The 14,952-nt window shown below is 47.0% G+C and overlaps 1 protein-coding gene across 1 annotated transcript in view; it reads left to right on the plus strand.

Moving 5' to 3' along the window:
• Positions 1 to 7,383, plus strand: part of SDK1 (sidekick cell adhesion molecule 1) — a 394,034-nt gene extending 386,651 nt beyond the window's left edge. Inside the window, exon 44 of the mRNA XM_068422403.1 lies at positions 1,179 to 7,383. Within this exon, the coding sequence (XP_068278504.1) occupies positions 1,179 to 1,451 (273 nt within the window). The 3' untranslated portion in view covers positions 1,452 to 7,383. The remainder of the gene's footprint in view (positions 1 to 1,178) is intronic.
• Positions 7,384 to 14,952: the final 7,569 nt, after the last annotated feature.

The raw sequence follows: 14,952 nt of genomic DNA on the forward strand, positions 1-14,952 counted from the left end.
ACTACTTTGGTATTTAATTGCCTTTAGAATCAGCTATGCAGATTATCGGGGAGGGGGGAGGAATAAAAGCTTTTGCATGCTCAACCCAGAGATTTTGAGAGAAGGCACGAGCTATGGAAATGACTGGGTAAATGTTTGTACACTGTATGGGATGTGGCTGTTATTGGTGGGAACAGAAGGCAAATGTGCACTTGGATACCGTGGCCAGGGCTTTGCCGTAGTCTCTGTGCTCGGAGGAGATGCACGAGCCCTCTGTGATTCCTCCAGCTGCATCACAGCAGCAGTACTTCAGAGGAGGGGCAGATGCACAAAGTTTATCTGGTTACCTCTCAATAGAGTTCCCGCTCGATACTGATATGAGCTTTGAAGCTACGCAGCCACCGTGCATAAATGTTTCAAGGGGTAAGATCCGCTCTGAACAGGGGGCTGTGCCTGAGCCATCCCAAGAAAGCAACTCCTCCTGCCTGGCAGTTCTTATTTTCCAGATTTTGCGTTCTCTTTCTTCTGTTGCTGCTGGTTGTTGTACCTTGTTGTACCACCAATAATCAGCTGGAACGTACAGAGAGAGTTGTTTGCCTGAAAAAAAAAAAAAGCTATTTTGCTTAATTCCCTTTCAGTGATAGAACTAATTTTCAATACTTAACGGGGCTTGCAAGCCAAATCCAGAGTACTGTGCAGGTGGCCTGGTCTGACCTCCACAAAAAACAGCACGTCTGGCTAACTTCAGTGTGTTGGCAGGGGAGACATTCTTTCTGTCCCTGCATCAGAAGAAGAGATGTTCTCAATTGCGATTGTAATTGCAGTCTTGTTGATTATGTGATTGAAAGCTGTTGGTTTCTCTACGACGTCTCTACACTTCCCTGCGTCTTCTGTCAAAACAGGATCTCCGAGCTCCCGCCGCAGAGTTCTGCAGTGAATTAGGAGGGATTTCTCTGCATCTCTTATCTCCGGCGTTCGTCGGGGGACTCTCCCCTTAGCAGCAAAGAGTGGCTAAACCAGAGCACAGTGCTTTTCTACAGTCCAGCATGTATTACACTTGGACTACAAACCATCCTACCCTAAAATTACAGCTTTTGGCAGCTGGTGATATTAAACTTGTCTCTAATTTCTTTTAGAGTGGAACAGGCTAAATCATAGATGCTAATGGCTGATTATTTTTTTTTTCCCTGATGCTCCAGGCCACTGACTCCGATTACGAAGACGAGTTGCCAAAGCACTCCTTTGTGAACCATTACATGAGCGATCCCACGTACTACAACTCATGGAAGCGGCAGCAGAAAGGGGTGAAGCACCCAGCACCCTATAGATACGAGGAGTGTGCCGCCAGCGAGACTGAACCCTATTTCCAGACTGTCATCACGACACAGAGCTCAGGAGGGGTGTACACCCCAACGGGACAGCCTGCGCCCGGCTCCCGGACTCCAGTGACAGGGTTCTCCTCCTTCGTCTGAGACGGGGCTGGAGGATACAGCCGAACCGCCGGCGGCACTCGGAGGGACCCGGCACGGTGACTGTGTGTGTGTGACCGGTGCAGTGAACTGTGGGTAACTTCTCTATCAGGGTAGAAACAGATGGGAACACGAATGAAGCTGGGTTGGGTTTGGTTTTTTTTTCTGAAGACAATCAACTCTAAAAATGTGGAGCTGAACTAGCTGAACCTTTGTTTAAAAAAAAAAAAAAAAAGGAATTCTGAAAAGTGATGATTTTAACCACTTGTGAATAGTAGGGGTTTTTTAACTGCTTTTTGTAACACTGCTTCAGGAAGCAGCTCCCATGCCCTTCTCTTCCCTCTTTCTTTCTCTCCCCTCCTCCTGACCCCCTGTTCCCAAACAAGGAGGTGAATTCCCTAGATGCGATGAGTGACTTTGTGATGTGATTTGAAGAGAAAACATAAAACCTCCCAGGCTCCTTTTTCTTCCTTTTTCTCTGCTCTTTTTTTTTTCTTTTTAATTTTTCCCTGTCATCAAGGTCAAGTAGGAAAATATAGAAAAGGGACAAATTTTTATGTGAAAAGCAGACACCTCCTCTCTCCTCGTTGCTGCTTCCCACATTAGGAGCACTGGCTGGTCAACTTAGGCTCAGATGTGTCACCGTGTCTGCTCTAGTCTCACTGCTGGTGTATTTATACTGAATTACTGACCTGCTTGTCTGTCTTGTTCAAATGGGACCTGCTGCATTCTTTAAATATTCCAACTCCCGGGCCTTTAGAAGAGGAGATGGCTCAAAAGAGCACTGTAGGCAGCGGTGGGCGAAGCAAGTGAGAAAAATTCAGATGCAAGGTCAGTTTATTTTTGGTGTGGCTCTAATCCTCCCGTGTAGACTGCACGTGCCATTTGAATTTGGTCATTTTTTAAAAGTCAAAGGACACAACCCAGCAAGGCAGAAGAATCTTTCAATTACGATTGCGGTGACAAGCTAGAAAGTCTGCTAATTGATGAGGGTTTTGATCATCAAAGTTATCCTGCCCTGTCAATAGAAGTCGAGCATCCTTTCTCACCCAGATTCTGCAGTGCTGCTTACTGGTCTGTAAAAAAGTACACAGTAGCTGGGTTGGTTTGACTTTATTTTTTTAGTACAAAGACACGTCACACAGACGGGGTGAGTTTTGGTGTCCACAGGTGCCTTTTATTGACTCTTCAGCTTCGTATCTGCGAGAAGCAACAAGGTGTCTCCAAATAAAGCTAACCAGGTTTTTCAAGCATTAGGGTCTTGAATTACCTTGTGCACGTTTACAGTCTGCTTTGTGCACTTGAAGCTACAGCCTTTGGAAATAAGAGAGGGATTTTTTTAGTTTATTTTCCATCTTTTTGTATAGCTCCCTTTTTGTTTTCTTCTTTTCTATCCTTTTCCCAAGTCTGTCATGTTTAGCAGCAAGGTGTTTACTCTCTAGGAAGTTGTCAGCAGTTTAAAGAATCCAAGTCCAGCCCTTGGACCTGGTAACAGTCCTGGATCACCAGACTTTTTACCGCCAGAGTTTGAAAGGTGAATTTGGAAGTAGGCAAGTCCTTGCCACTCCAGCGTCTGTCACTTCCACCCAGGTTGATGTAGGTCAGCCAGGAAAGTTGTTATCCTGCTGCTTGCCAACATCGCGTCAGGGCATGTGTGGGCACTGTTACTATTGCAAATTGTCCCTGTCCTCTCTGGAGGGATGCGGGACAGCTGTGGCACTGGGTGGTGTCCTCAAGGCAAGTTGCTGAAATGAACCTGGTGTTGATTATGGTGACTGCCTGTTCCTGCCCATGGGGGCTGGTTAGAAGTAGCCAGGTGGCACCTCACCTGAACAGGTGAGGTCCAAGGGCAAGCTCAGCCCTGCTGTCACCTTTCTTCTTGGACAGGGTAAACGATCTCAGAACTGCTTTTACTCTTTGTCACTGCCTCTGAGCAATGCTGCTCTTGGTGCATATGGATTCTGGATAGCTTTGGCACTGTATTGCTGTTCCTCTCCAAAGGCTCCAGAAAGAAAAAGTTCAAAACCAAAAACTCCAGTGGGTGTGTTTAAGGGCTTGAGTTTGGGATAATGATCCACAGCTCATTAGATGGCAAGGGATGTGCAAAGACATGGTCTTGAGCCAAAATCCTGTGAGCCATCCCCCTCTCTGCACCTGGATAGGATGTGTGTGGGATGGAGAAGGGGCTCCAAAGAGGATCACGTGGAGCTTTACTGTGAAGAGGAATGCAAAGCAAACAAAAAACCCACTGCCTTCTGTGCACTTTGACTGTTCTCTTAAGCCATATGGACTTTGCTTTAATTACTGAACTGACAAAAATTTTTTTGCTGTCTGAGTTTTTTATTTCTTAGACAAAATTATCTACGTGACTTTCTGATTTGTTTTCTTTCTCCTTCATTATTTCCTGCATCAGATTACGTATTTTAAACATCCTTGTTTTATATACATGTGACATAGCAATGCAATTGGTGTGGGAATTTTAATAGCGCTTATCCAGCAGGTATGAGAGGTAGTGCTACAGGAGGAGCCTTTCAAGGACCACTAAGGACTTAGGGATGTAGCTTAGCAGAAAGTAGATCAAACACCGAAGAGCTTGCTCCAAAGGAAAAGCATAGGGCAAGTAGCTCTGTATCTCCTGACTATTGCCAGATCTGAATTGGTGTAAGGTAGAGTTAATCCCTGGGGCTGATCTGATACCACATTGAGCAAAAAAGCAAGGAAATCATGGGGATTAAGGGAAATGGACTCTGTGGCCACTGCTTTATTGAAGGACAACATGGGGAGCAGCACAATCTATACAAAGCGAGGAGGAGGGATATTCCTTTTTTTTTTCTCAGAGCCATCTGCAACTACAAAGCCTGAGCCTGCTAGGGGCCTGCTGAGTTGGCTGTATGGCCCTTTTCTTCTGACTGCTGCTGAAATAAAAGATTAGGTGTGATTCCTTTAGGACCTGTTGATCTGAACAAAGGTATTTCTGTTCCATTCCAGTCCACACTGTTGTCACTCTCGGTTTTGTTTTGTGTAGGAGTTGGCTTTTCTTACATGTGGGTTTATTTCACTTAGGCATTGGCAGAGCGTGGAAGCGCACTGCCCTGCTCACCCCTAAGGTGAGCACAGGGTATGTGTTCTGCTGCCCAGGATCCTGTACAGCTACATGCGTGATGCCTGTGCCTTGTTAGCGTGATGTACTTGTAAAAGATGATTGATGGGTAGATTTTATTTCCCTCAGATATCACGTGAATTGTTTTATCTGGAAGGAAACACTCCATCAGTTAACAAGAAAGCTCTCTTTCATCACTGTAATCTTTGGGAATCACAGCCCTGAAATACGACTTTTAAACAGTAGTTGTGATGTTACAATAACTTCACCCATCAAATCCACTTCTGTTTCTGTCTTCCTGTTTAGAACAGTCTTGAAAAATGAAGCTTTATATTTAAATGTCGCCTTAGGATATTTTTATTTGTATTTATTTACCTTCCCATGTTTCTCAGGTCTCTTGGTGGCTGTTACTAAAACACAAAAACAGTGTCATGAAATGACCAAGGGAGACATTTCAGGGAATGGTTTAACAGGAGCTCATTTTTCATGCAGTACCCATGGAAATATCCAATTTCCTGCAGGAAAAACGTGCCCAAGTTTTCACCCCCCTCCCAGGGCTGAGATGACACCAGCCACCACCATCAGCGGTGCTCCCAGCACTCCCAACGGCACTGAACCTCAGGTTGTCCCTATCATAGACGACATGCAAAAGTGCATGTAAGTGAAGGAGCTGCACTGTTCCAACCCACTCTGAGTGGAGTATTTTATCCCCCAAAAGTCCGTATCACACATGGTGTGTCCCCCACCATAGCCCACACCCTTGGGTGGAATATTTTCCATTCCCATCTTTTAATGCTCCAGTGTTGGTGCACGACCAGGCAGCGGTGAGAAGGGACAGGAGAGGGCACTGTTTTACTTTCATCAGTGACAGTCTCTTTTTTTCCCCCCACCTGAGGAGTCACCCCTGTGAAATCCCTTCGTGGGGAGGGCAGGGAGAAGCGAGAGCACAGAGAGCAAAGGGTTGCATCAGCATTTACTAAAGGAATCACACTGTGGCCAGTGATCCCACTTTGGGAAGCAGTTGGCATTACTGGAGAGAAGAAAAAAACTATACAGAAAAATAAACTAGTCCATTACTCAAAAGGATTTTTGTTTCCTCTTCATTTTGAGTGTTAAAGCCAGTGATGCTTTGCAGATGGGCCAATACATCATTTTCCCTGCTTATACCCAGGTCTCTGCCAGAAATTGCTGTAGCAATTGTTTAGAATAAATATCCGAGTCTGTCTTGACGTGGGGATACATTTATTATTCTTGTCATTGCTTCCCTCAAGAAATGCATTGGGTCATCCAAAGATTACCCAACCTGCTGTCCAAAAAGGGAGGAGAGATTAGCTGTTTATACATACAGAGCACTGGTGTCTTCTCCCACTTGCTGTTTTCAGGTAAGCAGGGCAACTTGTTTCAGAAAAATCCTTTTAGAAAATTTATCAGGAAACTTTAAAAAAACCCAAAACAAAACATATAAAAAACAACCCACAAGAAAGATAAACTCTGGCAGGACCATTAGAAATCTTGAAGTCCTAGAAGCCTGTGACACGTAAGACTGAATATGATCCCCAAACCTCCTATCTTTAGTGATCTCCTTTATCAATAGCAGCCAAAAGAGCACATGCAATGAGGGGTTATATTTAGAGAGGAAAAGCCACTACGGAACAGTTGCTAGATGGGCAGGTTGTACTGTGAACAGCTTCATTCAACTTGGAGTTCCTGCTAGTTCCATCACATTTCTTAGGTTGTTTTTATAGCCTTTTGTCAGCATGTGTGGAGTCCATACATCACCATGGTGTTACTAGAGGTCGCATGGGGAGAGGTATGTTGCTGTGGTGTTTACACAAAGCCACACACATGTGGTTGTACAGTATCCATTGAAATCTCCTCACGGAAAGCCACCCTTGAATTAGGAGCACATTCACCCCAAGACTGAACATGTTGGGCTGGGCATGGGCCTTAAATGGCTTCACCTGACAAGTCCCTTCAGTTCTTCCTATTTCTGTATCCTGTTTCTTCTGCCCCACATCTCCACCCCCAGCCCTCCCAGACAAATGAAGTTGGCTTGCACTTTGTGAAGGTGCAAAGTTTGCCGCCCCCGGTAGTAGAGAGTCACAACCGATAAGCACACACGGGACACGTGGGACGGGTGAGATCATGTTTGAACAAGGAGTGAAACACCATTGGGACTTGAGATTCAGACTCTGACTCAGAACTTTATCGTCTCAAATCTGCCACCTGCCCATTTTAAGCAGCCCTGGAGCCTCAAGACTTGGCAGGAAAATCATTATTTTGATGCTATTTGATCACTGTGCACTTTCTTGGGGCTTGAATCACTGGATATGAGACTGGAATGGAGTTACAGAGCTTTATATCAAAGTGTTTTCCCATTTGTGTCCAATTCTCTAGGTTTGGGAATGAAACCTTTCTGCTAACGCGACGTGGTGGTGTTCTGCAGGTGGGGCACCTGGGAAGTGCCACCAGTGCTCCCCCTTTGATGTTGTTATCTCCTGGGCAGTGCTGGAATCTGTCACGGTGCAGTGGGAGCTCTCGGGTAGCAGAAAGGTGCAAGAACATGGTATTGTGGTCAGTTTGTAGCTGGTCACTTTGCCACTCTCTTGGGATGGAGTCCGTCCTCTGGTTTGGTATCTGCTGTCAGTTTAGGGGTAGAACCACCTTACACAGCTGTGTTTGAGTTACCCTTTGGTGTGCTACGGTTATCAGATCGTTGCTTTTACTTCAGTGTCTCCTTGGGGATTTGCCCTGGATTTTTGTTCCACACCTCTTGTTAGCCTCACCTTCACCACTCCACTATTTTATATGAGAAAGTTACTTCTTCTTTTGCAAACTTGCTTCTAATTAAAAGAACCCTTTTTGAAATGTGTATGTCCTTGGTACATTTATTTGGCGGGGAGGGTGAAATATTTTCCAGCCTCTTCTGTTATTTTTGGCTTGAAGAAGTTTGTGGGTGCCTTGCCAGCATGCGCACGAGTTAACAGCTCAGGATGGTGAAAATGTAACATGGGCTGAAATTCCTCGCTGTTAGTTCTGGACTGTAAAATCTTATAATCCCCTGCTGCTTTTCAGCTAAAATGACATTTTCAAATAGTTTCCACCCAAAATTTGATCAGCCTTAAATATTTTGTTATTTTGTGCTGATAAACTTCCTCCAGTTCCTTAATACGAGAGAGTCAAAAACCCATTCAGAAATGGAAACCCACGAGGCCATCATTTTGCACGCCTTCGTCCCCTTGCAAGTAATGTTTCCTCCCCTGCAGCGTTGTAGCAGCCGTTAAATCAGTTCCCACAAACGTGCTGATGTTGGGGAGGCTGGACCAGATCCCAGGGAGTGGAAACCAGGGCAGCTCTGTTAATCCAGGGTGGTTGATGGTGCTTTTCGCCAGCTGAGCATCTGTCCCAGAGAAGTAAACTAAGTGCAGTCAGGTTGGCTACAGCTGTGGTGGGAGAAATGAGGGTGAGAAATCGATGTTTTCCAAGTGGGAGAGGAGGGGGAAAAAAAAGAGTCGAACTGCTACCTTGTATTTTCCTGCTCCTGAAAGGGATATTATAAATAATGCAGTGTTGTATAAATACCGGCAGCCCTCTGCGGCTGGTAGCTTGTAATAACCCAGAGGTATCAATGTACTCATTCGGAAGATGAAAATCCTCATGCTATAGAATTCCGTGAATGAGACGTTATTCTGCAAAATTTCCATAAGATGCAGAAGTGCTTTTTTGAGGTCATTCAACTCCAAAGTGTATCATCCTCCCGCTTCCAGCCCTTACTTGTCTCAGGACGTGTTCCCTCTGCACATGTTTTTGTGGTTAAGTCTGGAGCACGGACATAAACGTGGGAGTGGATGGGAAATCTGCCACGGCATTTGTAGCCTAAACAATACCAGAGAAAACAGATTGGCTTCCTGCCCTGCCCTGAGCAGCGCAAGCAATGGCCTGACTGAATCGAGTAATCTGGGCTTTCATTACTGACCCTTTTCCTGCTATTTGTCTCATTTGTTTCCTCCTCTTCCCTCTGCATTTTTGCTCCAGGGTTGTTTATTTTTTTCTTGCTCCTTTTATTTTCATTTTTTTCAAGCCTGCCTCTTTGGAGTTTTTTTTTTCCCCTTCGCTTGCCTCGCCAATTATTTTCATTTTAAACCTGCATTTCCCACCAAATCAAAAGGAACTTTATCTGAACACAGGTTTTTGTTGGGTTTTCATTCCCTTCCACTGTGCCTCAAGAACAGGAGTCCTTTTGCTTTGCTGTCTTGTTCCCTTGGAAATGCAGAGCACGTCCCTCTAAGCCAAGGCAACGTGGCCGCTGGCTTCCCAGGCCAGCAGAGACCTTCATTAGGTAGGCAATTGGCCTGTTCACCACAGTTTGTTAATGAGTTAGGATAATCCTGAGTTTGACGTGTGAAGGCATTCTGCAAAGTTTTACAAGGCAAATTTCTCGGCAGCGCTGGGAAGTTGTTTGCACAATCAGAGAATCTGCACCTATATATGGAGAAATGAGCAAACTGCAAATTATCAGTGCGTGACGGTGGCATTAATGTGTCAGAGGAGGAAGCGACCAACACCCGCGATGGCATTCGAAGGTACTTCCCTGCATTGTGTAACTTGTAGGGGGTTTCATGCCCCATTCGTGCCGGTCTAGTCCGGGTACGCGCCCTAGTAAAGCAACGGCACACGCAGCGGTGCAGCCATGGGCTTGTTGTTCTTCACCCTGGTCCTCAATAATCTGAGTTCAGACAAATGCTTGCACTTTGTGCACTGAACAGACGGTGCAGATAAGGCTGAAAGGCAAGTCTGAAAAAAAAAAAGCATGTGTAATATAGCCTGGGGCCTCGTGCCAAGAGTGATGAAATGCTTTACAAACACAGGTGACCTCACCCCAGCCCTGTCACGTTGGGAAGGATTGATATCCCTCCTTTGGTAGGAGGAGATTGAGGCACAGGCCAGCATTGCTGGTGGGACCACGTGTGTGTGGCTGGTATCAGTGTGCCCGAGTGGCCTCGATTGCAAGTGCCCTCAGTGCAGGGCAAAGAAAACACATCTTTCTTACAAAACAGCAGGATGGGTTATTTTTGGGTCTCTATAAATTGTCTGTTTTCCAGCACTATCATTCATACCCTACCAGGGGAACATGACTGACCCAATTAGAGTTTAATTCCAAGAGTACAAGACTCAACTTGTAAATACAGACTTTTTTTTTAAATTTTGGTTTATTTTTTATTTATGTACAAGTGCATCTGATTGGTATAAACACCCCAGAGGTGGGGGGCAGGGGGAAGCAATTAGGAGTCATCAGAGAAGCGGAACTATGGAAAATTTGGGATGAAGCAGGGCAAATTTCCAGACTAATTTATGAGACTGTGACTTAATCTGCTGGGAGACTGTATCCTCTGGGCTTAAACCTCATGTAACTTGATGGAAATTAGGAAATGTTTTACCCCTCACCATGGAAAGGACTGGCAGAGGAAGGATTCAGCATTTCAATCCTCCATCCAGCAAAAACCACCCAGGGTGATGGATGAAGACACTTTCATTGATCCACAGCTGTCTCTGCACCACAGAAGACATTAAAGAGGTGAGGAAAAGATGCCTCTTTTTCATGCAGCCCATTTTATGAAGTAAGGGTTAATCCAACCAGGCAAACACCTGGCTTTAGTTGCTACAGAAAATCCTCCCAGTGAGGCTGAGTGAGAAGCCTCCAGCAATACCTGCTGGGTTTCTTGGAAGGGACATGCTTGGCATGGCTCGCATCCAGCACCCGATGACAGGGAGTCCACAATGCTGAGTGAATCACAAGCCAAACAGCTTCATCCCTGCCCTTAGTCCATGAGCAGGATGTGCCCTGGGAAAACCAACCACAGCTCAGGCACCGGAGACAGAAGTGATGGGCCACACTCTGCCCTTGGGCAGCAATGCTCTGAGTGTCACCAAATCTTGGCTCTAAAATGCGTTACACCCACTGGGCTGTTTTTAACTTGTGTCCTCCTGAGATGGGGTGGGTTTGGAGGTAAGGGGATTATGATAGAAGGGCTGTATGTCGTGTGTTTAAAGCTGATGTCTTTGGGGCTGTGTCACAGTTTTGGGGGGTTTTTCTGGCTTGACTTGTGATTTGGAAGTGGCTCGGCAGAAATTGAGGTCATTGCACATGTGGTAATGCCACTTCACTTTCTGGAAAGTGCTGGCTGCTTCATCAGGAGAGGCCAAGCTACGAGCTGGGAGGTCTGAAAAGACAGAGAAGTTCTTCTCTGGTACAAAGTGAGATGGGCAAAGGAGAGGCTGTCCTTGGAGGAGCTGGTGTCTGAGAGCTCGGGGAGCGCACACAGCGCTGCCCCCTCCGTGCCTTCTGTAATTGGTTTTATGCCGTAACACTGGCTGTGGCTTATAATTTTCTGTCCTTGCTCAGAAATTACTGAGGAGTGAAGGGGAGATGGGTTTCAGCTGTCGACACTTCAGGAGCACTCAGCAGCGTTACTGGATGAAAAGAGCAGTGTGGGTTTTGCTCTGCAGAGGTCCTAGAAATACCCAGACATGAAGCACTGCAGGGTTTTGCGCTCAGTGAGAAGGAAGGCAGAAACCAGTGCCAGCCCTCGGTCATCCCCCGGCTGCTCGAGCTCTTCGAGGAAGTCGTACATCTGGTGCTTTCCCATTTTGTCCTTTCAAGAGGCTCGTTTGAGAGCAAGGTTTGTAAGGAAGAGTCAGAAATAAACAGCTCATGATCCCATTTGTGGGACAAGAGGAACGTAAGAATAGAATTGTTAAAGATGGGACAATCAGTGAATAAAAGCCTGTTTTTTAACAAGGCTGACGTTTTGCTATGTCTGTTAGAAGACTGTTGTGTTACAACGTGACTTTTTCCATAGCGTGTGGAGGAAAGGAAAACCTTTGGGTCTACAATACAGCAGCTAAAGAAAATGCCTGAGATGCGGCGGAGCACCTGGGGGTGGTCTTCTACCCGGTTGTCTGCATCCACACAGGACTTCTCTCTCTCTGGCCTCATTCAGTCTCACCAACCAAACAGTGGTAAATTCACCTCTCCTCTGGGGAGGACTCTGTAGTTTAATAGTTTTTGTACTTCTGTCTCTCTGGGAGTTTGTACGAACAGAAGGGGTTTTCATTTGTCAGCCCTGCTCCTCTGCAGTTCTACGTGAGGTTTAATATCATCTTCTATGCCCCATCAATTCAGTTGTTTTTTCCCCAGGTGCTCTAAGATGTATTGTCTCATTTTTAAAGCTATGACACCACCAGTGACTATGGCCAGATATCACAGCCCAAATCCCCTTCTCTTTATGTTAACCATGGTGAACATCAGCTTTTGAATTCCCATGTATCTGCTTTGGTTCGCCTTCTGTCCCCTCTTGGTGGAGAGGAGAGGAGTGCAGGGTGCTGGCCACAGCAGAAGGGTGCTGTGCTCCGGGATGACAGTAACACAAACACAGGGAAAGTATCCGATGCATGAAAGCCAAGCACCCTGCCGCTGCTGCGATAAGGAGTGGTAGATAACGTGTGAGTTAATATTGAACCAAGATTGTTGCTGGGGTGGTGTGGCAGGAGCAAACACACCAGGAGCCACTGCAGTGCGATGGACCATGTGATGCCAGTGGATGAGTGTGGGAGGCACATGGGGCCATGGCTTCAGCGGTGTCCAGGACCACCTTCAGAAGGGTGATGTCAGAGGGGTTGAGGCCACATCTACTCGTAACCCGGAGGAGGAGGTTCCTTTTGGACCACTCTGGGTCCTCCACAGGTACAGATCACTAACCCTGGAAACGTCACTAGGGCTGCAAACCATCTCTGTCTTCTAATATACGACTGTGCCTGTAGCCTGGTGCATCAAAGAGGTCGTTGGCCGTTGATGTGACTCTTACCAATGGGGTTTAACAGCTCTCTCAGAGACATTTCCTATTAAATAAGTTATTATTTGAAATGGGAGAGGTGGGAAAAAGGTGACAATTTTGTGAAACAGATGAAATTAGAAGCAGCATTCGTGTCAACTCGCAGTCTGCTGATGCTGCTGCTGTTCTTTTTCACTTGGTTTAGCACATCTGCTGCATGAGCGCAGTGGAGAGCACTCATTTCTCCCCTTTTCGGTACCACAAGACATTTTTCCTGGGTCACCAGGCTCGGACAGACAAGAGCTGTGTAGCCCAGACTTGGGCAACTTTCTTCTTTTCTCTTAGAGAAGGTGCTGGGATGCCACAGCAGCCTCACCTGCAGCACTGCTGTGTGGTTTGCTTGCCCACAATGCTAAAACCCTTTAAATGTTGCCAGGAAACATGACCTGGAGAGCTCTCCCCTCTGCTTTATCCCTCCTGGGTGCCATTTCTGTGATACATTTAAAAAATAGCCTCAGTAAGTACACGCTCTACCATCACATTTGGTCCAAAGGTCTCTGTAGCTGTAGAAGCATCACTTTAATGTCTTCATTTTGTATAAAATTATGTGATGATGAGTGTTCAGGATTGCCCCACCTGCGGCTCTGACCCATGATGGCAATTTTAGTTGGGAGGTGGAATTTTTATCAACTATGATTTTCTCGAATCTGTGGAGCCAGGGAAACAGCAGTGCTCTGAGACGCATGCAGGAAAAAAAACCCAAAACAAAACAAAAAACAGGTAAATAAGGAGTTTGCAGAAGTTCACCAGCCATGCACGTACCTTGCGGATGTGGCTCTCGTCGGGGACGCTGCAGAGCCCGGCTGTGGGAGCCCCACGCAGTAACATCCCCACCACCACCAGCCATATGGGTTTCCTCTCCTGAGCGCGGTGCATTCATCCCGGTAGGCTCACGGGGAGGTTAGCAGAGCGTGTTGCTGCTGGGAAGAGAAGTGCTCCTGATGTGAAATGGGTCGGGGACAGTGTCACTGTCCCCCTGCCCCTCTGCGTGATGGAGCACCATGGGTTTGATGAGGCTCTGCATCTTGTCTTCTCCTTAGAGTGTTGCCTCTGGATCAGCCGGTTGCTCCCACTCAAACCTATTTTGGACAAACGAGCAATTTCCTTGCATGTGAAGTCGCTGCGCGGTTTATTTACTTTTTTGGGGGGTCGCTAACATCCTCATTCTCCTCTGAAGTCTGGTTTTGCCTCAGTTCCTGTCTGAGAGGATAAAATACTGATCCACAAACCTGCTTCCCGCTGAGAAATCACAACGGCTGTTAGCAGAGGTTATTGGAAAATCAAAGGGTTTGTGCAAGGGAAGAAATGCAGCTAATCCTGGCTGAGGAGTTGCTGCCCTGGCACCTGGCTTCTCCTCACACCTCTCATCACAGTTCTTGATGTCGTTCTGGTATGGGACCCCATGAGAGGGAGAACTGGCCTTTGGATGCAACGCTAAAGGATATCTCCCAGGGTATGGTTGCTTCAAGGTGTATTATAAGGGGGGAGACCTCATAAAATGGAGAAAAAGGTTCCTGCCACAGCCCTCTGCCGCAGCACGCTGCTGGGGTTCAGCTCTTCAGCACAGCCTGGGGAAGCAGGAATCAGGCATGCATCTCCATAACCCAGCTAACTGATTCCTGTCAGCTCCTGATTACATGAATCATCGAGCACATTGCAGCCACATGAAGCTGGAGATGTCTGAGATGTCGTCCTACCAAAAATGGCAGTGCTGCCGCTCAGCCCTTCCACGTGGGTGTGGAGGTGACCCCTGGCCCTGCCGGCAGCTTGGCACCCATTGGACGTGTTTTATGAGGCAAAATAAATGTTCCGGCAGAGGCAAAAATTGCTGCTGGCCTGTGGGCACAGCTGTACATGATCTGCCTGCACTGACTGGCAGAAAATTGCAGAAGCAGTTGGGTTGCTTCAAGGCTGAGTGTGCACAAGGCAGAGGAGCAATGCCTGGTGCAGGTGAGCATGATACACATGGGGTCATCAGCTGGGGCTCATCTCCCCTCATCTGTGTGGGTCTGCTGGTGGGCTTGGGGGACACAAGGAAGGGGACCGCGCTGGACTGCACAGAGGAAGAGACTCGTGGCCCTTCCTGGTGTGACAGGGTCAAAGGAGACCATGTCCTGACCTGTCCCCACAGCCACCCACCAGCACAGGGAGTTTGTGTACCTGTAACTAAGCTGGCCAGAGGCTTCACTGCACAGTCTGCCCATATGCATAATGCATTTTCCCTGTTTCTCCGGTAGAAAGCAGCTGGTCCCATGTGTGTGTTTGGAGGGGACACTGAGCTGCCTAAAGCCAAACAACAGAATTCATCTTGTGCAACCCTGTGCCTGAGAGCAAACAGAAAGTCAGGGGCAGAAGGGAAATGGGAACCCATCCCGAAATGCCACGGCTGGGGAGCATTGGTGCTGGCTGACCTCCTCGTGAGCGTGGCCTCACCGTGCCAGGGGATTGCTCAGTCCTCAGCCATCTCCTGCATGGATGCCCATGCCATGGTGGCTTCCTGGGGCTTAGGCCA

This window comes from Nyctibius grandis, chromosome Z (assembly GCF_013368605.1).
Source record: "Nyctibius grandis isolate bNycGra1 chromosome Z, bNycGra1.pri, whole genome shotgun sequence".
Lineage (NCBI taxonomy): Eukaryota > Metazoa > Chordata > Aves > Nyctibiiformes > Nyctibiidae > Nyctibius > Nyctibius grandis.